The sequence below is a fragment of the Sorghum bicolor genome, chromosome 6 (assembly GCF_000003195.3).
Source record: "Sorghum bicolor cultivar BTx623 chromosome 6, Sorghum_bicolor_NCBIv3, whole genome shotgun sequence".
In the NCBI taxonomy this organism is placed as follows: Eukaryota; Viridiplantae; Streptophyta; class Magnoliopsida; order Poales; family Poaceae; genus Sorghum; species Sorghum bicolor.
In genome coordinates, this window is record NC_012875.2 from 56,767,335 (window position 1) to 56,791,694 (window position 24,360).

General features: G+C 40.7%; 2 protein-coding genes and 1 pseudogene across 2 annotated transcripts; 1 reads left to right on the forward strand and 2 right to left on the reverse strand.

Annotated features, from left to right (window-relative positions):
* LOC110436610 (autophagy-related protein 8C-like) lies at window positions 598-4,010 on the reverse strand. Its single transcript, XM_021464010.1, has 7 exons — window positions 3,809-4,010; window positions 3,619-3,684; window positions 3,465-3,515; window positions 2,014-2,069; window positions 1,849-1,901; window positions 1,129-1,247; window positions 598-992 (listed from the first exon to the last, which is right to left on the reverse strand). Exons 3-7 carry the CDS (start codon window positions 3,502-3,504, stop codon window positions 898-900), a joined length of 363 nt encoding a protein of 120 aa, XP_021319685.1. The 5' UTR covers window positions 3,505-3,515; window positions 3,619-3,684; window positions 3,809-4,010; the 3' UTR covers window positions 598-897.
* Window positions 7,302-10,522, forward strand: LOC110436504 (annotated as a pseudogene).
* LOC8066807 (starch synthase 3, chloroplastic/amyloplastic) lies at window positions 14,380-22,411 on the reverse strand. The gene is made up of 16 exons (XM_021462791.1): window positions 22,031-22,411; window positions 21,690-21,753; window positions 20,149-21,597; window positions 19,496-19,710; window positions 19,070-19,340; window positions 18,095-18,270; window positions 17,919-18,026; window positions 17,510-17,619; window positions 16,980-17,082; window positions 16,476-16,646; window positions 16,243-16,371; window positions 15,708-15,890; window positions 15,479-15,610; window positions 15,285-15,396; window positions 15,077-15,200; window positions 14,380-14,988 (listed from the first exon to the last, which is right to left on the reverse strand). The coding sequence occupies exons 1-16, from the start codon at window positions 22,124-22,126 to the stop codon at window positions 14,856-14,858; spliced, it is 3,576 nt and encodes a 1,191-aa protein (XP_021318466.1). The 5' UTR covers window positions 22,127-22,411; the 3' UTR covers window positions 14,380-14,855.

Genomic DNA, 24,360 nt, shown 5'->3' on the forward strand with positions numbered 1-24,360 from the left:
CTAGGCTCAAAAGATTCGTCTCGTCAATTTCGACCAAACTGTGTAATTAGTTTTTATTTTTGTCTATATTTAATACTTCATGCATGTGTCTAAAGATTCGATGTGATGGGGAATCTGAAAAATTTTGCAAAATTTTTTGGGAACTAAACAAGGCCTTAGTTCCCAAAAATTTTGCAAAATTTTTTAGATTTCCCGTCACATCGAATCTTTAGACGTATGCATAGAGTATTAAATATAGATAAAAATAAAAATTAATTGCACAGTTTGGTCGGAATTGACGAGACGAATCTTTTGAACCTAGTTAGTCTATAATTGGACAATATTTGTCAAATACAAACGTAATTGCTACAGTGCTCATTTTGTCAAAATTTTTAGAACTAAACAAGGCCCCAGCATTCATCCTGACACCCACGCCCACCACCATCCAGGCTCTGCCGCCATCAGCAACAGAGCCTCAACGCAGTAATGGCACCGGCGACACAAGGCCCTCGTGCCTGCCGGTGAGCTTTTCCATCAGCTGCTGCTGTCGGTAGCATCCAGCAGCCAAGCAATAAAACAGCAACAGCAATCGGATTCAATGGCATACTGCGACCCAGATTGACCTTGTTACAGCCCTTACACGGACCAGTAACCGTAAACTGACATAAAAGATATCACACATCGACCCAAGATTCAGGTCCAATCAATTTGGTTTAAAGGATGTCCATTACATCGATGACAATCTGATAGGTAGGTTTTAGCAGTAGAGTGCAGTCACTTGCAACGAGGAAACCAGAATATACACAGTTGCTTGGCAGGCCTTATTTACAGGAGGCATGGCCGCATGGGCAGGGCATTGGTAGGGAAGCAAGGGCAAGGCGACCCGATTGCGGTGAGCTGTGGTGTTGCGCCATCCATCTAGAGCAGACCGAAGGTGTTCTCACCACTGTAAGTCATGTAGAGGAACCCATCCTCGTCCTTATTCTCTTCATAGATTGAAGACATCAGAGCAGCTGCACAAGTACAGAGAAGTAAGTAGAATCAAGTGAGAATGGCTATCATGTCCCCAAATGCTCAACGTCATATGAGTTCTCATAGGAAGCAAAATCAGAGTCAGAAATATGCTGTTTCTGTATTTATTTTCCAGACCTGTTGGTGGAAGGGTGTTCTTCACAAAGATGAAGATAGCCTTCTCAGCACTGAGCTTGATTCTCTTCCTAACGACATACACGAATTGTCCAACTGTAAGATCAGCAGGGACGAGGTACCTGCAAAGTGATGGCCATCAGAAAAACAGAACAGCTTACTGCTTACAATGGATGACATGGCACATAACACGTTGAGTACAATAGTGCTTCAGTGATATAGTAATTGGGACAAGTGAATAATGCCACCACCAACAGGAGCCCCTTTTTCAATCACAAAAAGAAAACTAAAACCACCAACATTTTCAGGACCACAAAAGAATGGAAACCATAGTAAATATTCAACTCAACAAGTTTGTTTATTAGGAATAGAGTCAAATTATTGCAATTATCAAACAATTCTACTGCACCATAGATAATTATTGCAATTATCAAACAATTCTATTGAACCATAGATCATGATATAGTAATTGGGACAACTGAAATAATATATGTGCATAAACGACCACAATGCAATGCTGTTGCACATTTATATTAGGGCATCCCAATATAATGCGAAATGGATGGCACCAACTACCATCAGTTATCAGGAAAACGGTAAAAATCTCACTAGCATTAACTCATAAACATTTAAAGATGAACATATCTGTATAGCAGTTAAACATTTAAAGATGAACATATCTGTATAGCAGTTATGATTAACTTAGAAAAGTTGAGAACTGACTTTTTCTTGTCGATGTCAGGAATGTCACTCCTCTCAGCCTTCTCAACAATCACCTGCATTATACAAATTGTCATAAATTGGATCAAAGCAATCATGAAGAACAAAACAGTGCATACAGGCTGCCTCTTCTCTGTAATTCTAGTGAGATTAAGGGTAGAAGCTTACTGGAATTCTGTCAGGGTACTTCTCCCTGATCCGGTTAGCCTCAGACTGCCTCTTCTCTGTAACACAAAGCATGAGAGATCATGGGTTCAGTTTAACCTAATAAATACAAAAGGCTAAATTGTCTTGCTGGGAAATGATGGAACAAGGCCATAGCGACTCAGAACATGTTGGAAATCATAGCTAGCTGGGACATAGAATTGTCTTTGTTCAAAGTATACAGAGTCATCAAATGTTATCAAGTACTACAGATTTTATATTATCTGTTTCTTAAGGAAATGCAGAAAAAACTATTATTATCCAGGTCAAGTAGGGCATACATGTCAATCAATTGATAGAAACCAGCTCAACTAACTCATGTCAATAAAATAATATATGATAGTTTTTTTTTTGTTAAACTAAAAAGGCAATAATAACAACTTAGGACAAAAGCACAATAAAATCAGATTGCCCTGTAACTTATCAAGGGCATGACCACATTGCTAAGAGCATCTCCAACCGTTTTGCATAATTGGTTTGGCAAATGAGGGAGTTTGCCAAGTCTCAAAAAAATATGGCAAAGGTGAAAAGAGGCAATCTCCAATGGTTTGGCATTAATCACTTCGCGCCAATTTTCCAATGCAAAGTGTGAACAGATTTGGCATATATGCCAATCCTTCCTCTCTTTTTGCCAAGTTAACAAAATTGCAAAGTCTAAATGCCAAACCGTTGGATAAGTGTTTTTAAGACTTTTTTGCAAATACATGAATCCAAAGCTTATTTGCAAAACGGTTGGGGATGCTCTAACCATGAGCAACCTTACAATACCTAATACAGTTATAAAAGAACACGGCAGCTTCCTGCTAAAGAGCATTTTACAGCTGCCTAAAGTCTGGTGAAGGTACAAACTTCTTCTGAGCCAAATGTATTATCTGATTCATAGAAATTAGAAAATAAATCTCAAATATATGATCCTCCAGATAAGGAACCACTTCAGAAAAATCTCAAACGACAAACCAGACGATCACTTTAGATTGACTAGCCACTTTTATCATGTACAATTGCAAAATATCACTGTCTAACACAAACTTGAATGGCAGAACACTAAGTACATAATTGTAGTCACATATCAGTTATACCCAATCAACACCAGCAACATAATCCCACAATAATCATTGGCTGCTCAAAAATTTTGGCACGAGATATGTATAATTTAATCTGCAGTTGCTAGCTTTTGAAGAGAGGCGAACTTGCCTACAAGCCAAAGCAAATCACATAAGGAAACTGCACCGATCACGATTGCTCACAAATTTATTCAAACTATATGGATAGCTGTTCAGTTCCTCAAGAGTACTACCAATCCGCAAAATTACCCTCCTAGTCAATCGTCCAACCCCAACAAGCAAGCAGCAGATATCAACGGTTTTCTACATAACCGCAAAACCTAAAGGGAGCATGGGAAACATCATACGAACCGAGGGGGTGCTCCAGCTTGAACGAGCTCGTCTTGGCCATCACGCTCCTTCCTGCATACACCAACCAATCTCAAAATCAAATCACCGAGAAAACCGCACATCAATCGAGCCGATCGAGCAGCAAAAACTAAGAACCAATCGAGTAAAACCTTACCGGTGGGATCGAACCGCGTTGGGGGATGCGAACGAATCGAACGAAGGCGGCGAACTGCTCCGGGCCCTGGAGTTCACCCACCCACACCAAAACCACAAAACAGACACCAGATCGATGAGAAGAAGGCCCCCGATCGGCGGAAAACTGCGAATATTGATGGAAGAACAGGGGAGAAACGCACGGGACTCACCGGATTTGGCTGGATTGGGTTGGTGGGGGGAGGGTTTCTTCGTCTTCCAAGCAAGCGGCGGAGAGACGGAGCGGTGGGTAAAAGGAGGGTAGGGGAAAGGGTGGGGGGATCGGGGTTGCTTATGTAAAGGCCCACACGCGCACGAAACGTAACGCCCAGGAAACCTGATCAGGCACGGCTGCTTTCGCGTAAGAAAACCCAAGTCATGACGATCCAATAATGCAAGGCAGCGTATAATACTACTCGATCAAAGAAGATAGGCAATGGTATCCTCGGTGATAGATTCCTTCAAAAAATTACGTATAAAATCTTAACTGCTCCAGATATGACCGAGAATCTTCACATATTACGTACAAATCCATAACTGCCACGGTTTTTTTTTCTGAGAATGGGATCCTCAATTATGAATTCCTTCACATTATTATTTATCTAATTTATAATAAATATAAATATAGTCACAATTATCCTTTTTCTTTTTACGAAAACTAGCATAGTCTTCTGATCTCTCAGCTCGCACTTTAGCTTTGTTTCCAAGTCAAAATTCTCTATTTTTGATAAAGTTTATCAGAAATATTTTATCAACATCTACAATACCAAATTAGGCCTTGTTTAGCTCACCCCAAAAATTAAAAACTTTTTAATATTCTCCATCACATCGAATCTTGCGACACATACGTTAAGCATTAAATATAGTTAAAAATAAAAATTAATTACACAGTTTGCATATAAATCACGAGATGAATCTTTTAAGCCTAGTTAGTCTATAATCAGACAATATTTATCACGAACGAACGAAATTGCTACAGTGCCTCGAACCAAAATTTTTTGAAAACTAAACAAGGCATTAGTTTCATTGTGTTTTCATCACATATGCTTCTCTATCCGAGGCTGTCATCCGAGGTCATCCATGTGTCCTAATTTTTTTTATAATTTAACCCCATCCATGTGTCCTAATTTTTTTATAATTTAATCCTTTTCTGTAACAAATCCATGTTTAGTTCTCTATACATCAAAAATTTAACTTTGAATCTTTTTCTCGGCGTCGTGACTTATGGCACCGAGATAAACCGTCTCGGCACCATAGGTCATGGCGTCAAGCCTTAGTGATATGGCGCTAATATAATATAGCTCGACGCTATGAAACATGGCGCTGACCTCCAACCTACTTTTGAAGCTGCATGCATGTCGTCTAGTTCTAGCTACCCACGTGCTCTACATGTTGCCTAGTGTCCACTTCAATGTTGTTGAAGTGCTGCTTGTGCTACAAACTTTGGAAAACGAGCCAACACTATTAATGTTCATGTGCAGTGCATATGAAAGAGTGGTATGAGCATATAGAAAGTGGTGTTGTGTCCACTCCACTATTGTTGAAGTGTTGCTTGTGCTACTGACCTTGAAGAACGAGCCGACACTATTAATGTTCATGTGCATTGCATGTGAAGGAGTGGTATTAGCACATGGAAAGCGGTGTTTTTTTTTGTCTTTTTTGCATTTAACTATTGTAGTATTTTTATTTTATTAGCTATTAGTGTCCAATCATCAATTAATTAGGTTTAAAAGATTCATCTCATAAATTTAGGCAAACTGTACAATTAGTTATTTTTTAATCTATATTTAATACTCTATGCATGCGCCCAAAGATTCGTGTGTTGCTACTAAAAAAGTAATATCATAATAATTCAAATTTCAATATGTGTTGTACTGTAAACTCATATTTTGAATGGAATGTTCGCAATATAAATTTTAATCCTAATTACTGTTAACATTGCTAATCATATAAGCAAATAAATACTCCCTCCATTTTAAATTATAAGTTATTCCAAGAAACATGGAGAATAAAAGCGTCTTAAGTTTGACCAAAATTTTAGAAAAAATTATAAAGTTTTGTAACATCAAATAGGTATTACTATAAAATATAATTAATAAAGAATATAATAATACTTAGTTTGCACCATAAATGTTTTTTTATCTTATCATATAATTTGGTCAAACTTGAAATGATTTACTCTCAAAGATTCTTGAAATTACTTATAATTTGATATTCTTGCAAAATGCCAAAATTTTTACGGTCATGTTTAGTTCCATCCAAAATGTAGAATTTATTGTCCTCATTAGGGTCTTTTAAGGCTTTTTTTGGAATTTTTTGGTCTCTTGAAGCCAAAATCTAAAATGGAGAATAGCCACTTTTTTACTAAAAATTTTACATGGTATTTGCGTTCATTATGCAAAATAATAGATCAAAATCTGATTTTTTTTTAAATAAAAAATGAACTAAACACCCCCTAATTTCCCATAAACTTTGGAGATTGTACCATAGCAACGTACGGATAAATGCTACCTAATCTTTACGCAAAACCAAAATAACCAGTAATCCTTAATCTTTACACAAAACCAAAATAACCAGTAATCCTTCGCAGTCATCCTTGTTCCGATCTCACTGTGTTCCTGCACTCCTGCCCGGCGCGCTGCCGCCATGCAAATTCTGAATAAATTTATTATTAGCCCTTTTTTTAGTCCTCTCACTCACTTCAAACATGATGTCCTTGTTTTATTCGAAGTCAGCGCCTGCCTCCGTTAGTCCGGTTTGAGTACCAATAGCTTCTTTGATATGGTCCCTTCGTACTGTCAACGCGAGCTTCAAATTTGTCGACATATTTGAGTTGGGGGTCAATCTGATCGTTGATGGGCTGAGAGGATCGGAAATGGACGCGGGCCGGAATAGAACGGGCTGGCACGTGGGGAAGAAGCTAGTACGTTTGTTCCATATATGGTAGAGAATTAATAATCTATACTTTAGTACCACATCGTAATTCTTATCACGCGGGTTCCGCTTCATTAGGTCCAAGCCTGTAGGGAGGCGTGCTCCTCTACTAAGCACACCAGCAACACAAGATGTTGCGATACTGTGTGCGGCATGCACACTTTGCAAAAAACACAATCTTGGTCAAAAAATCGTTAAGCCTGTGAGCTTAGCGTCGCCATCTTCTCAATGCTAGATAGATGGTGCTAGCGTATGACATGTACGCCTAGCCAAAAAAACTTTTTGTTATTTTTATCTATGTTTGACTAGAACATAAAAATAAGATATTTTTAACCCTCTCACGTTTCTATAACCATTTAAATAATTCTCAATGCTAGATAGATGGTGCTAGCGTATGACATGTACGCCTAGCCAAAAAACTTTTTGTTATTTTTATCTATGTTTGACTAGAACAAAAAAAGGTTTACATAAAAACCAGATATTTTTAACCCCCTCACCTTTCTATAACCATTTAAATAACCCCCAGTGGTTCTGCATATCGGATTTGCTATGCTGGCACGCTCAAGTGGATTTTGATGGTAACGTGAACGATTAACAAGTGGGCCTTACTTGTAAGTGGTGCCTCTTCTCTCACTGATAGGTGATACCCACCCGTCATCCAACTCCTCATCGTCACCTGTGACGGTTTGCTCGGTTTGGCACCCACCCCTAGCTCCTTCCTATATCGCGACGATGACGGCCCCCTCTTCCTCGACGACGAGGGAGAGGGTACTTCCAATCCAGGAGGTGACAACATAATTACTTAATTATCCTTAAAGAGCCTTAGTAGCATCTCATGTTCAAGATTTAACGGCGTTATGATTTCACTCGTAGGTGATGTTCCCATTGGCAACGAGGCGTCTGCGGCATTGTTCGTCTAAACGGCCATTTAGACCGTTTAAACATCGTGTAAACGCTACATAGTGACACACTGTTTCTGTTTAATCATCTGTTTAGCCCGTTTAATTGACCATTTAGCCTGTTTAATGGACTGTTTAGCTCGAATAATGACCAAACGATAGGCGACCGAATATTTACTGTTTAGCGTTTAGAAAAACATTGGTCTGCGACGACTTCAATCAATCTCGAGACTTTGCCGGCCCAGTCTTCGAAAATGCTCATAGGGATATAATTTATGTGCGTGTATTTATAGATATGAGTGTGCATGTATTTGTGAGTGTTTGAGTTATACTATGTAATCGAAAAAAATATTTTTCTCTTTTCCGGAACAAGGGTCATATAATAAAATAAAAAAGCAAAAGTATCCAAAATACACTGGTTGTTTTTGTACTGAAAGGGACTACCCATTATTCTGTTTATTTCTTCACACATGTGTAAGGATTCCTTTGCTACACTGGAGCATTCTCCAACACTGTCTGGCTGGAAAGCACCGTATATTTCTTTTTTTGACAGAAGCACCGTATATTTCTTGAGCCACCGTATCAAATATGGTGGAAGCCGAAAGCAACTCATCTCGCATATATATGTTGGCACTGCATGAGCCACCTATTTGGTCATCGCCTCTATGCATGCTAGCTATCTTGAAAGTGTCGATCACTTCATTTGATCCTCTTGACTATTTTCCGTATTTGATCTTGTAGAAAGTTCAAGGTGCCTATCGACAGCAAAAATATGTGTCAAGCTACGCTGATTTTAGCCTATCCCTGTCGAGCATTGTGTAGTGTTGAGTCTGATTTGTCCACCCACACGGTGGTTTGCTTCTACTATATAGAAAATATAGATGTGTACATCTCAAATCAAGACTCTCCTAAGCGCTTGTTTATATCCAAAAACTTTTTAGATTTTGATACTGTAGCACTTTCGTTTTTATTTGACAAACATTGTCTAATCATAGAGTAACTAGGCTTAAAAGATTCGTCTCGTGATTTACAGACAAACTGTGTAATTAGTTTTTATTTTTATCTATATTTAATACTCCATGCATGTGCCGCAAGATTCGATGTGATAAGAAATCTTGTAAAGTTTTGGGTTTTTAGATGCATCTAAACAAGGCCTAAGTCTGTATAGTTTTACTGTTTTTTTTAATTAGCCAGATTTTTTTTGGGGGGTGGGGTGCGGGGGAAGTACTGCTGTCCCCCTCTCCTAAAAAGGGAAATTCATATTTTTGGCTCCACCTTTGGCCATTGGGAAGAATGTTGTCACGGTTTACTCCGGGCAGATATGCAGTGTCAACAAGGCCTTTTAAGGCCACGAGCGAGAGCGACCGCTCAACCCCCATAGCAGTCCAGATTTTGAGTATTTAGCCTAGGCGTCCAGCGTTTCTATGTTAGTTTCTCGTTTGTAGCCCACAACTTGTGACATAATCGTGTTTAGCTGTCGACTGTAGCGAATGCGTCCCTATACCGTTGTGGAGTTGCATTCTCGCAATCACTTCGTGACTTCGTATCTCCATTTGCCCATCGGCCATGCTGCTGCACTCTCATTTAGTAGTTCTGCCAGCATTACATCCTAATAAACATGAGGGCCCTAGCTTACAAATTCTTGGAGACGGCCCTGAGCGTCAAGTGTCATTTTTAGTTCTAGAAGGCTTAATTAGTTGACCCACCAATGTTCGTTTTGGTTCCTCTAGTCAACGGGGTTATTCCCCTACAACGTATTTTCATGTAAGCAGTGAGTTGAGTATGGTCATGTGGCTGCTCTCGGAACTCGGAAGGAGTCTGCTATGTTTTTGTTTAATTTTCTTCTAATAATATAAATTCGGCAAATCTCTTGTCCACCTTTAGGAAAAAAATATTTGAAAAACATTTTTATGTTATTTCAATACTGTTATCTAAAGGCGCCTAATCATTACTAGAAGAGATTAAGATGCTCTCACCAAGCTGGTATATACATTTTTTTTCTCAGAACTTACAAAAGCCTGACTAGATACTTTACGGTCTCATCTGTCTGTCTCCTTTGTTCTTCCTAATGCTTCCACTCGTCCTTGCCTCAAGACTAATACAGATTTTATGGAGTCGTTGTCACAAGATATTTGATAATTAAAGTTTCTACAAAAATAAAAATATTTTTGTGGTATCTTAAAAAAGTATGATTTTAGCTAAGAACAACTTTGTTAGATGATAGTGGAACGGTTGCTTCTGTCATTCTCCAAACACGTACCATTCAACATTTTTTTCTGGATTATCTTTTTTACCAAATTCTGAGGTTCGGCCCAACGGCGAGGACATGGGCAACTTCTACTCGGCGGCGCGGGGCCCGGTGTTCTTCGCGCACCACGGCAACATCGACCGGCGCCTGTGGCACGTGTGGCGTGGCGCGGTCTGAGCCCGCGCAACACCGACTTCGCCGACGGCGACTGGCTGGACGCCAGCTTCCACTTCTACGACAAGGGAGGCTCGTGCGCGGCCGCGCGCGTCCGCGACTGCCTTGACCCGGCCGCGCAGCTGCGGTACGCGTACCAGGACGTCTAGACTGGCGGGACGCCGGCGCCCGCCCACGGGCTGCGTGGTGTTCCCGGCGAAGCTGGATAGGATCGTGAGGGTGGCCGTGACGAGGCCCAGGGTTTCCAGGAGCCGGGAGGAGAAGGAGGAGGAGGAGGAGGAGGAGGAGGTGCTGGTCGTCGACGGGGTGCAGGTCGTGGATCATCTGAGGTACGTCAAGTTCGACGTGTTCGTGAACCAGTGCGCCGCCGGGGACGGCAGCGCGCGGCACGGCGGCAGCCGAGTGCGCGGGGAGCTTCGTGCTCATCACGCCGCACGTGATGCAGCAGCGGAAGAAGGAGAAGGAGGAGGGAGGCTCGCCGGTCAAGACGGCGGCGAGGTTTGGCATCACCGATCGACTTGCTGGACGAGATCGGAGCTGTCGAGGACAAGACGATCGTGGTGTCGCTCGTGCCGAGGTGCGCTGGCGACGTGGTCACCGTGGGCGGCGTCAGTGTCACGTACGTACGTTAAGTGAAATGTAGTGTGTGGCTGTGTGCCACGCGTGTACGTGGTAGAGATTGTATTTACGGGAGATGATCCGTGCGCTCCGCCTACGTATACAAGTGCTTAAATAATGGGTGGCCTCGTAACTAAAAAGTTGACTAGTATCCTTGTGAGAAATTTATAGAGTGAATGAATTACCAAAAGCACTTGCCACCCCGCGCCCTCTACCTTGGGAGTTAATCTGATCGTTGATGGGCTGAGCGGATCCGAAGTGGACGTGGGCCGGAACAGAACGGACTGGCACGTGGGGAAGAAGCTAGTACGTTTGTTCCATATATGGTAGAGAATTAATAATCTATACTTTAGTACCACATCGTAATTCTTATCACGCGGGTTCCGCTTCATTAGGGTCCAAGCCTGGAGATAGGCGTGCTCCTCTAGTAAGCACACCCGCTTCCTAAGAAGATGTTGCGGTACATCTGTGTGCGGCATGCACACGTTGCAAAAAACACAATCAATAGATCAAAATCGTCAGGATCGTCGGGCTCTGAGCTTGACGTCGCCATCTATCGCCTTCTCAATGCTAGATAGCGTATGACATGTACGCCTAGCCAAAAAAAAACTTTTTGTTATTTTCATCTATGTTTGACTAGAACAGAAAAAGTCTATATAAAAACTAGATATATTTAACCCCCTCACTATATAGTAAGTTGTAAGCTGCTCAACTGCGCAAGTGCAAGCTTTTCTAACTGTTGCCAAGTGCCTAACACAATAAGAGCTTTACTATTGACAATATTTGATATTCACTTACAAATAATATAGGCAACTATGTGAAGTCTTCTAATGTTCCTCTACTTTTCTAGATCAAGCTTGGGATGCATGGCAACAGTGTTGGAAAAAGATTTGGTTAATTCAAGGAGGTTTCTCGCACTTCAGTAGTCAACATCAAACTACTACTATATTCGTTGGAGTAACTTTAGATATTCCTACATGGGTCCTACTCGCTCTGTGATCTACTGATCTGCTTGTTGATTGGCAGGTCTGGCCAGTGAATGTTGAGTAAGTTAAATCTACCCTAGGTGCATGTGCCCCTACTACACATTGTGTGCCATTAGATTCATGATGTTGCTCCAATCAACAAGTTCATGAAAGGAATGACACTTAGTCGACGAGAACTCGATTGTCTGGTGGATGCAAAGAGGTGAGTGCGCTCCATGAGAGCTGAGCAACTATAGCAAGCGAAGCAAAAATGCAGTGAAAGCACTGCACATTGCACAAGCTGAGCAAGTATAGCTTGCAAGGCAAAAATATAATGATGGACTTTGTTGGAATTCGTGCATCAACCTTATGTACTCACTCTGTCCCAAAATGAGAGTCATTCTATATTATGGGTAAAGGTTGCCTTTCCAATACCGCTAGAGCCAACAATTGGAAGCAGAGTCATTTCATTGGTAGAATATTTACTGTGAGTAATGGAATCAACAACCTTATGCTATATTTTGTTAAGATATTTATGTGACCTTATAAACATGCAACATTTTATTGTCCCTAATAATAGTTATCACTTGGACATTTTCAAGGTGAGGAAAATGAAACTTCTAGGACTATTAAAAAGGTTCAAACTCAAGAAAAAAATACTATGATTCAGATTTAAAAGAACTAGCGCGACTATTGGGGCTTTAAATGGTAGGCATTTACTACCTTGAAAAGTGAGAAATTAAGGGAATAAGCATGTGATGTGGCTAAGACAAAAACACTATTTGCAAGAGCTCACATTAGACTGGGATAGTGATCGTTGTGATATGGATGTCATGCGAGAAGACAATGTACCTAAAAGTTTCTAACCAAATAGCAGTCTTTACAAGCTCTGTATTAAGGTGAATGGAAGTGAAATCATCCTTCATGGTCTTGCGTGAACCTCTCGGTAAGAACTGGAATCTCTTCAATTAAATGATGCACCTTTGGTAGATTTTCTATCTCTAGGAGAGGTGTGCCTAGCTGATGAACAATTGCAGAGTATAAAAGCCGCATAGTAGGACAAGGCTTCACAAATTTGAAGAGTCTAGGATAGTTAAGATAGCAAAATTGATAAAATAGGTTGGAAATGGTCCTAGTGAGTTATTTTTTTACTCAAAAGTAATTACACATCAAAGATTGCCTAGAACTGTCTCTTTCCGACATTTTGGTGGATATGACCAGATGATGAGGCTAACCTTTACTTGGTTTTCCTAAATTATAAGAGATTGAAATTTGGTTAAATTTAATAGTTTTAGTGGAAATTGTACGAACTTGGGGGCACTTGCCCCCTCTCAACCTGCTCCTGCTACCTCTTTGTATTCCTTGGTCTTGTGCTACGCACTTGCATTGTATGGATTGGGCAACCATAATTAAGAAAATGTTCTAGTTCTCAAATTATCTTGGACATTAAGGGCAAGGATGCATTAGATAGTGTTTTTTGGAGAGCGTTGAACTTTGATAATCTATCTAATTAGAAGTGTCACAAGCGCTCCTTTGTCACTTGTTTGTTTTGACCAAAGGTGGTGATCATGTCAGATGTCAATGTCCCGTTGAATACTTAACCATTACAGAATGTGGTGCTAATGAAGAGCAGCTAATGTGTCTATTGCCTTATTTCCAAAGCTCCACAAATTCAGTATGTGCAGGTATGAGAAATTTGTTGTGGAAACAGTAGTCAAAGTATAAGAAGGTCTACTGCTATTACCTCCCCAACTACAGAATTTGAAATCTCTTCTATTCCGCTCGATAGAGGCAAACACTAAGAGCAAACTGTAGATATATGAGGGGCCCTCCAAAGTCGTTTCATCCAAACATTGGAGATAAGTGGTTGCCCCAAGTTACTCTCCTCTTATTCATTGTCCTCTTCTTGTTTCCTCTTTCCAGCATCTTTGGATTATGTCTCTTGAAGGCATAGTGGGTGTAGAGACACTTTTGTCTCTATCACACCCATAAGCGAACCTTCATTGGTCCATAGTGGGGCCATGCCCCCCCCCCACATTTTTCCATTTTTACATGGGATACCATAGATATATGTATATTTTGCTAATGAAGTTTTATAATGACCACCCTGACACTCCCTAAACCATATATATTTTCTTGTCGGACCCCTCTATATTTGTCCTCTAGCTTCGCCACTGCTCACATCTAACCTATATCGTTGTTTATACATATGTAGATGTAGGGATTTAAGAGATGAGGGATTGTAGTCGCTCCCTACAGAAGATGTTTCGAGTGACTAGTCAAGTATTTCTAGTCTACCTCACAAAGTTTTGCAATTTGCACCCTAGTTCCAACACTAGTCTAACATGGGAATTCTAGAAAAATAATTGCAAGTAAAGAGAAAAGTTAGTAACACGGTGATGTATTTCTAAGGTATCATAGAGTCGGTACTCCTCACTAATCTTCGCTGGATCATCTCACGAGGTAATATGCTCCTCCATTTCTCAATATTTATTGCTAGACAAGATCTAGCTATCTTGGTGAAAAAAAGAAATGTTGCCACTGAGCAAGCTTCTTTTAGATGAATACATGGGTCACATGTAAACACCACAATCATATGCACCACCGACTCCATTGTGCCTGTATGGATCCTTCTAAGTTTCTATCTCATAGCCTGCAGAAGAAGCAGAAGGGAGCAGGCTGATTTTTTTTATTTTTATTTACAACACACCCTCATGGTTATAGTTCCACCCGCATGGTTTTTTTTTTTTTTTTTGACAACACACCGGTCATGGACGCCAATTTATAGCTGCTCTTTTTTACCTTTTGGAATTGAAAAGCCTGTTGATTATCTGCTCTTACTACGGTCTTATTCGCCTACAATAATGCAGATCTTCTGGAGGTATGGCAACTTACAGGTGAAGCCGTTTCTGGAGAAGAAAACTACTAGTAAAACAATTAAGATGTGTATACATACTTCGCATATCGATACACTATATAGCCTATATACCTCAGGCAGGGTTTCCGGGATACATTACTGACGTACTGTTGTTTTGCAAGCTACTAGCTAGCTGCCACTACCATGCGTATATACATGCATGTAACGTACGAAGTAACATTCTCTAAACCATATATGCGCGCTGTGTAGCATCGGGCGTCCATCACTCGCGCGGCCATCTCCTCACTGCCGCGCCCCCATGTCAAATCTGCCCATCCAGAGCTATAAAGAAAAGCGTAAGCAGAGGCTCAAACTTGGCACTTTTTTGACGCAAGGCTTTTCGCTTTGCTTTCCCAGAACTGGTCCGAACTCCGAAGTCGAGTCTTCATCAGAAACTCAGGACAACATTTAGATGCTCCTAACCTGGGCAAACCGAGGGTGTTTTCCCTTTTGATAAAAGGTATATCAGTTTTTGCGAGCAGAATGGTACAATTCCATGTAATCTAGAGCAGGTCTGTTCCATGACCAATCTTGCTCCATTACCCGCTTGCAGAGGGAATTGAACCAGTCGCGGGCATCATAAAATGTGGTTATAGCTCTGAAATAAAATGACGACAGGTGGAATAAGTATTGTTAGAGTGTTACAGCATTGTAGGTTACGCAAGTTCAGACGGGTTTATACTTGCCTATCGAGAGCATAATCCACACCACTGCTATCAGCTCCTTCGAAACTGAATCCATTTGGCTCGAGGCCTTGTGCTTGAGCCCGATCCTTATCATTGTCGACGTCAAAGACAGTGTCATACAGGCCTGCAGCATGCATGGAAAAACCTTGTAATGCCAAATTGAAACTCAATTGTCAAGGGAATATCATTATTACATGCATATACAAACCTCCAGTTTTCCGAACAATCGGGATGGATCCATAGCGCATAGCAATAAGCTGTGTTAGACCACAAGGTTCGAAGATGGAAGGAACAAGAATGAAGTCCGCGCCGGCATATATCTACAATAGGATCATAAATTCAGCATCCGACAATTTTCAAATTCTAATACACAGGGATATTGGCAGGATATCTGAAACTAACCAAATGCGACAGTGGCTCGTCGTAGGTTAAACATAGCTTCACCCGGCCATGATATTCATTATGTAGCCTACTGGCTAAATTTGTAAAGTCACCTTGTATGCGAGGATCTGGTGCAGAACCGAGCAAAACCACCTATTATAGAAACGCTGGCATCAGTTCTGAGAAATCTGAACATAGTGTAAATGAAACATAACAAACTTGCAAATCCAGAGCAAGAAAAAGGTAAGACCTGTCCATTGCGTTCAAGAGCTCGATAAATTGCATGTTTGATAAGGTGGATTCCCTTCTGGACTGTTAGACGAGTGATGATTCCAACAACAGGGGTATCAGTTTGCTGTAATCCAAGCATCTGCTGCAATGCCTTTTTTGCAGCACTCTTGCCCTCGATGACATTCTCTGATGTATAATGGACCTGAAAGGAAAACAAAAGAAAAAGGTTGAGCTAGAAATTGTTCACAATGGCATGGAAACAAAAGTTGCAGCATTGATCTACATCGTATGCAAATGAAGTATGGCAGTGGTAGTGGAACAATAAACATCTAACTCAAACTAATTGCATAAAATTCTCTAGCCTCGCATAGCCCAGGAAGTTTGAAAATTCCCAGGAAAATTAGCAAACATGTAAGCTGTTCCACAGGATAAAATAGAAGGTATCAACTGGAGCTGAACTCTTGACGCAAGCTTACAAGGTCCAATGAGGTAGTAAAAAATGCAAATCAATCAACAAAAATATTTATGAGAACAGTCCATGATCATTAGCATACCGGAATATATTTGTCAGTATATGGATCCCAAATGTCAGGATCAATTCCATTTCGAATTCCATGGAATTTATAGTAGTGAGGTGCAATAGCTCCATGTCCAGCCACTTCCTTTGAGTATGTATCAGAGACCTGGAATGGATGGCCGAAACAGTATAAAATTTTAATCAAACAAACAGGAGCACAATGAAGAAATTTGAAGGATTTGTACAACAATAAGAAAACAAGGTACGCACAGTTGTAGCTTTGTCACAATGTGTCATTGCCTTGCCAATGTGATGTGCTCCGAACTCAAGATTGTGGATGGTAAATACAATCCGACCATTTCCGAGCCCATTAAGAGCATACTGTTCCTTGTATAGCCAAGCAACTGGAGCACTTGACCAATCATGACAATGTATGATATCCTGCAAGAATAAGAACACATCACCCCCATGATAAGTTGTTTTTCTTTTTTTTTTTTTGGGGGGGGGGGGGGGGGGGGAGGGGGAGAAGAGCAGTCAACAAGGTAACAGTAAAAGTATGCAACACATGTTGTAACACATCTTGGAGAAAGAGAGCTGCTATTAGAAACAATTTGGCAAGTACAACTAAAAGAGAAACTGCTCAGTTATTAGCATAACATCAAATCACATAATAAACTGTCATTATGCACCAGCACCACGAAAAAATAGCAAATGTGATGGAAATAGTAAGCCTCAATACTTAGAATGAAATTTGCTGAACAATCATGTACTCACAGGAGAAGATCCTTTTTGGAGCAGAAACTCCAGAGCAGAATGACAGAAGAAACCAAATCTACTCTCATCATTCTTCCCATAGACACATCCAACCCAAAACATCCTGCAGAAAGAAATATCAAATACAGCCTATTGTTAAATTGCTACACCACCCCAAAATTTTGTTGCATGGCAACAAAAGATTAAAAAAAACAATCCAAAGAACCTATTTAGAACAGAAAATTTAGATCTTACAGAAAGTAATAGTACAATGTAGCAGATTTCATTTTTGGCAAAGTATAAGACGGCAATATTCAGACTTACTAATGCCACCATCAACACCTTGTACTGGTCTAACAATGTGACAGCTAATCTAAATACATACTGAAACACAAGACAAGGAACCAGTAATGATAAATAAAAAATATATAAAGTAGTTAAAACAAAGTAAAAGACCATTTTTATATAAAAAAAAAGTAATGCAGCCAATTACAAGTTTACAACTGAAAAATCAAGTAGTCCTGTAAAATAGAGAGTGAAGTACTGCATACCCATTTTGTGGTTCCAAGAAGTAAACAGGGAGATCTTCAACCTTTCCAAACCATACTTTTATCTCTGTGCCACCCCAAGTAAAACTTTGTTGGTAATGTAAATCCTTCACCTGCAACCGAAGGAAGCCAACATAATGAAGGAAATTGATATCCATCAACTATCATCGGTCATCCATACGCATGAAACTCTCTATAAATAATATAAAAAGGCACTGCAGATTGATATGAAGGAGCACACATTGAGAACATTCTCCATCTATTAGATATATGTGCTTTTAAATTAAACGAACTTAACTTCATTAAAGTGAAAAGGACACTGCAAAATCAGAAAAGAAAGAAAGGAGAGTAGATAGATAAAAAGGGAAAGAAAGGGAGATGCAGGACATTTTACACCAGTAGACAAACTTACACTGCTTAGGTTTAAACAATCATACTTCGGCAGTATAACCTCAACTTTATGGCCTAAATCTTGAACAGCTCGTGAAAGGCTTGTAACAACATCACCAAGGCCTCCAACCTGTGTAGATATTGGTAGTTGTCAAGTGCATCATCATTTGTGTCACAAAATATGCAATGAAAACCTACCTTTGCGATAGGAGCCATTTCCACTGCAATGTGCACAATATGCATTGGAGGTTCCCTTGCAACTGAATCAGAAACAGGAATATGATAGTCTATCCCATTCCTATTGTCATATATTCCACCTTCTTCCGACTCAGAGAAAACAAAGTCCATCATATATGCATCCAGGGGAACCCTGACTGGGAAAAAAACAAACAGATAAGTTAGAGAGAACTCAAGAGAAGGAATTCAGTAAACATTGATCAATATTCGAAACGATGATTCAACAACGTGATGAACATAGATTCGATAGGTTTGAGAAAAATAAGTGTTTTTTTAGCTGGATAACGTATTAACATGCTTACCCTTCTGATAACCAGGGAAAATGTGAGCATTAGATTGTATATGTACTCCCTCCATCCACAAAAAAAATTGCAACTATAAGATACATACAAGTCAAACTAGTTTACCTTTGACCCAGTTTATAGTGCATAGTTTTAACATTTATGTCTCCAACTAGGTTTACTATGAAAATATATTTCATAATCAGTTCAATGATACTTATTTTGTATCATAAATGTTAGTACATCTTTATATAATTTTAGTCAAACTTTAAATCATTTGACTTCTCGAAAAGCGAGAATCGCATTGTGGACAGACGGAGTACTTGTTTGTATTTCTTCATAGTTCAGGACTGCAGAGGTTTCCAGGCACAAGTGTATACATAGATCGCTTGTATATTTGGCCCTTAGGTTTATTACAATAAAATATATTTGGCCCTTAGGGCTACTGTTAACAGTGAGGAGTTTGGAGTGCTGCAGAGTTTTAAAACCCTAGATTTTAATATACCAACTAGTTCACCATACAAGACAGATTACACAAGTAGCTTAGAGTAAAAATACTTTTGAAGGCCATCTAGAAGACTAGGAGTACTTGGTAGTAAAACTAATACAAAAATCTGTCCAAGAAAAAGATGCAATATACTGTTTGTTTGCACACCTGTTGTTCGTAAGTGTGAACCGTTCTCAGTCTTTACCATTTTCTGTGGTGGTAAGGGACCACTTGGATGGGTCCAACGGTTAAAGGAACCTCTAAACCAAACCTCTGGCTTTCCATTCAGCACTGTGTTAGAAGGATTATAAAGAACGTCTACAGTGGTTCCTGCACGTACTTCAAGTGGCTCAGTATACACAATATGTTTTTGTGAGAGCAGAAATGCTCTCATAGTCTTTTCCTTCATCTCAGCCTTCATTTTTGCAGAGATCTCAGCCTATTTGGGGAAAGAAAGCAACAATCAAATCATCTTTTGTCAATTATGTAGTTGAAAGAGTATCAAAACAATTGCTTCTTGTTTGATAAGTATCTAGGTTACTAGGTACAAGTAAGCATTGCTCCTACTATATGCAAAGTCTATTCTGAACTAACCTTTATTCTTTCAGCACCCTCCCTTTCTCTTCTCTCTTGCTGAAGCCTTGTAAAGATCCTATGTTCTTCGTCCACCCAAAAGATATCATCTGATATGTTATTCGGAACAATAGCATGGAAATCCTGCCTTCCATTGTTATCATAATTCCTTGCATTGCCAGGTGGTCCATCAGCAAAAACCCAATTCAACACCAATGCCCTTTCAGGTAATGTAACTATAAAATACATGGAATAAAGTCAAAAGTATGATTTATGCATAACAGAAGGATTTCAGGCTATCATACCTCTTTTATGCTTAGAACAATTTTAACTTGTCGCACTACAACCTATGCCATGATATAATGGTTTGATTTCCATTAAATTTTACAACCTTTTTTTGTCAAACTTTCTAAATATTTTATAGCCATATAGATTGGTCACCTGAAAGCTGTATCACTAGCATGTTTTTTGTTAGAAGAAGTTTCTAATAGATTTTTCTAAGGGCTTTTTAGTACATACTTTATCAATATCTACTAAAATAACATGTAGTGATGTCAAAGTAGCATCTCAGACTCAGAGGTTAGGGATCATGAAAGGCAAAAACAATAACATCATCTGAAATTGAACAGAAAGGTGCATAAATCCTAAGGGATGAAAAGAGTAAATGTACATACCTTCTGCATACCACCAATCACCTTCCTTTTCATGAGATTTGACAAGTTTTTCAGCTATTGAAAGTCCATCAATCCAGTTGTTGTAACCTCCATGCATCCAAATCTCAGTGTTATGCATTAGTGGTCTCGAGCTTCTGTTATAGTACAATCGAACCCTGTCCCCTCCTCTGTAGGTGTTAGGTTCTATGTACCATAAGTTATCAGCATATCTGCTGGCCGAACTCAACATCTGGCGCAATTTCTCTTTTTTCTTCTCAACCTCAGACTTTGCCTGTGCTCTGTCAGCCTCCATTGCGGCCCTTTCTTCCGCTCTCCTGCGCTCCTCCTCAGCTTGTCTTTTCCTTTCAGCTTCTTCTGCATCAAGCCTCTCAAGTTCCTTTTGCTTTTCTTCAACCAAGAAATCATCAAATGAGTGTTCATCTATGTCACTTTCTATTTCCAGGAAAAAATCATTGTGATTGTTGTTTTCATAGACACTGTCACCATTAAAGAATACAAAGTCTAATCTGTATGCCTGCTTGGGAATGTAGAGCTTGCAGCACCACCAATCCCCTCTTAATTCGCTTTTATGCAATGTTTCAGTGAAAGCGTTCCATCTCCAACCATTGAATGCTCCTTTTACAAAAACATTGGACTCACTAGCTAAGGCTGACATGCTGCGGTTTAAGTAAAGATCAATCACTGAATCAGCCTTCACTACTTCAGGGAAAACAAAACAGTTGTTCCCAATCGAATCATTCTCATCAGCAAGCTCTTGAAACCTCCTCAGTAGCACTTCTGGGTCATCTTCAGATACTGAAAGCTCTTCCTCTGCATCTGTATTTATCCCGACCACATCTTCTAACGAGACAGTTTGTTCTTTCTCATTCTCAATGGTTGCCTTTCCTGCTGCTGATTCAGTAAAATCCTTATATCCCACAACGGCCTCAGCAAATGGCCTGCCTTTTATGGGTGCATCAACAGTTGAACTGTCATGATCCTCGGAACCAATTATTGGTCCGTCTTGTCCGTGAACACCGCCAACTGATTCGCTTTGTCCAGCAACACTTGCAGGCCATGACGGTTCAGGTTTCGAACTCACTAATGCACTTATTTTACCACGGTACTCATCAAGTTTCCTGTCAATTGAGTCATCATCCATGGAAGCAGAAGACAGCACTGAAGATTGATTTTGGTCAGCCTCCTCTTCAGTCCCAGCTTCGTCCCTTTCAGCACTGCTTGAATTGTCTTCTGGAAAGTAAACCTGAGACGATTCTTCTGCAGTACTTGCCTTCTCTGTTGCCTCACCATACAGTGACCCATTGGCTCTGCTAAAATCACCTTCATCGTTGCTGCTCTGTTCTATCTTCTTTGTGCTGGATTCAGCAGTAGGTCTTGAAGCATACCCTCCCGACGCGACGCCCTTGCTCTTAGAAGTCGACGTCCTCCTCGGATTCCTCTTAGGATAATCTGAGTAACGCAATGTCAGAAGAAGAAAACAAGAAACATGAGCTAAGCAGTAGGAGCAGTGAGATTGCTGTAACGAAAATCGTTCCTCAAACCTGAACTTGATACCATGCATCGAACGAGCTCGCCTCTCGTGAATCTGCTGCACCTCATGACAGACTGTAACAGCAGACAAAGGTACAAAAGTGTCAGCGTTACGAGCTCCACGACTAATCTTTGGGTATCACAACAAGTTCTGTTACTCTGTAACCAAATCCTCCTCTTCTTGTTTCCACGCAGCCTGCTAAAACCCAGCCCACTTCGCTCCCCATTCCCACAGACAGAGCAACAACGGCTTTTCCCGGACGCCCACTCACCAATCAGAACATCCAGCAACGAACAACACGGACCAGAAAGCGAAAAGGGGAAGGAAACAACAGGAAAAACCGTAACTCACCAGCGTGAGGCCAGTGGCGGCAGCGGCCGGGCGCACGACGAGGGCGGGCCTGCCCCGGGAGCAGAGCGGGCTCTGCGCCCGGAGATTCATCTCCATTGCCGGCGGCAAAACCTCCCCCCTCAGCCCTCACTCACTCTCCCTGATCCCCCCTCCTTGTCCTTGGTTCAAGAAAAGAAAAGACCGTCTCCTCCTCCTCCTCCTCCTCTCTCTCTCTCTCACTCGGTATTTTATTACTCCAGCCTCCACGTATTTGCATCGGAATGCGCAGCTGGGCTGCCTAGACGAAGCGCTCGCCACTCGCCCACTCGCTAGTCGCCACAGAGGCTCTCCTCGGCCGCTCGATCGAAAGGGAAAAGGAGGCTCGTGCCTTTCCCGTGCCCGTGCGCGTGTGTGTGACTGCCGCCAACCTGCCTCCATTTCTTTTGTGGTGGGAAAGGATTTTTTTTGCGGGGGAATGTGTGGACGGCGTTGGACGACTGCCGCCATGGGAGTGGGACGCGTTGGCGCGGCCCCACGCGCAGAGAGAGATGGATCCAAAAGCGGCTCCAGATCGCTGCCTCGCGATCGCGATACAAGGGCTTGTTTACTCCATCCCGAAAACCAAAAACACATCAAATCAAGCAGATGCATGGAGCATTAGATATAGATGAAAATAAAAACTAAATACACAGTTTGCTTATAAATCACGAGATGAATCTTTTAAGCCTAGTTAGTTTATGATTGGATAATATTTGTCAAATAAAAACGAAAATGCTACAGTGTCGAAATCCAAAAATATTTTAAAACTAAACAAGGCCAAGGTGACAATACTGATGTGCGGGCCAGGGTTGCGCGACGGACGGCTGCTCTTGGTTGGGGAAGAGATGGGAACGGGGCCACCGCCGGCCCACCGGATCGACGGACGACGGAGCAAGGTGCAAGGAGCCAAGGACGAGTCGTGTAGCTTTCGCCTGCCTTGCTGATGCCTCTGCTCGGCAGCTGGGTATCTCCCTGCACAATTCTGGAACATTCTGCTGAGTAGGAGTAGATCTCACTGGTTTTAATTTAAAAAAAAATGAATTTCGCAATAACACCTTGCCTATCCGGAGGGTGACACTGTTTTGGGTTATCAGGAACCATGCATGTGACCCCTACTGGGTTGCGAGAGATCAGAGTGTTCTTGACGTATCCAAGCACGTGATGCAGAAAATTAGAAGTGTAGCATCCTGTATTAAGAAAACAGGTTTATTTAACCAGTACTAGAAGACAGTGCGGTGTGCATGAATGATGAAGAGTCAGTGTACTGTAGATTGCAGAACTTGATTAGATCTCACCTTGGCTAATGTTAGCAATGCTATCCAAATCCAAGTTGCAATTAACAAAAAAAAAGACGTATGCTGACTGTCAACTCACCTTCTCTCGCTCTAGAATGTTTGTTCAAGCTCACCTTGGAGAACTGTCTGCTTCTTGCCCATCACTCACTACGGCCTTGTTTAGATTTGTAGTAAATATTATCCAATTATGGAATAACTAGTATCAAAAGATTCGTCTCGTGATTTACAGATAAACTGTGCAATTAGTTTTTGATTTCGTCTAAATTTAATACTTCATGCATGTGCCACAAAATTCAATGTGACAGGAAGTCTTAAAAACTTTTTGGTCCGGTTGTCAGAAAAAATGACAAAGGTATGCAAGTGGTTCTTGTTTACTTTCACCCTAAATCTCAAAATTTTTCAAGATTCCCCGTCACATCGAATCTTTACACACATGCATGGATTATTAAATATAGACGAAAATAAAAACTAATTGCACAATTTGGTCGGAATTTTTGAGACAAATTTTTAAGCCTAGTTAGTCTATGATTAGACAATAATTACCACAAACAAACGAAAGTGTTATAGTGTCACGAATTTTTTGCCATCAGAAACTAAATGCGGCTTTATCCTGGCCCTTCTCCTTCGTGTGCCCACTGTACCGCAGAGGCTACTGACAAGAAGAATGACATTCTTTCAAAAACGCGTCCTCTTTTCAGAAATGTTTCAGTTGCCTACTTTAAAAAGATCAGGAAAGATTCTGCATTTAAACAAGACAGACAAACCCAATGAAATCCATATAAGCAGAGGCAAAATTACGTGACCTCTACCAAAACAACGTGATACTAGAATGTTGTTGAGCGCATCCAAGCACATGATGAACAAAATTAGACATGCGTCATCCTTTTTTTAAGAAAACCACTTTATTTGTGTACTGTACAAAGCTGCTTAGATCTCATATTGCCTAATGTTAGTGATGCTATCCATGCATGTTGTAGTTAACCAAAAGAAAACATACTTTAGAAGGATTAGGACAGC

Coding starts and splice junctions, on each gene's coding strand:
- LOC110436610 (XM_021464010.1), bottom strand. CDS start 3,504: ATGGCCAAGACGAGCTCGTTCAAGCTGGAGCACCCCCTCG. Junction 2,070..3,464: donor CAAGCTGGAGCACCCCCTCG/GTTCGTATGATG, acceptor TTTGTGTTACAG/AGAAGAGGCAGTCTGAGGCT. Junction 993..1,128: donor GAACACCCTTCCACCAACAG/GTCTGGAAAATA, acceptor GTACTTGTGCAG/CTGCTCTGATGTCTTCAATC.
- LOC8066807 (XM_021462791.1), bottom strand. CDS start 22,126: ATGGAGATGAATCTCCGGGCGCAGAGCCCGCTCTGCTCCCGGGGCAGG. Junction 18,271..19,069: donor TTCACACTTACGAACAACAG/GTGTGCAAACAA, acceptor TTTTTTTCCCAG/TCAGGGTTCCCCTGGATGCA. Junction 17,620..17,918: donor ATTGTTTAAACCTAAGCAGT/GTAAGTTTGTCT, acceptor CTTCGGTTGCAG/GTGAAGGATTTACATTACCA.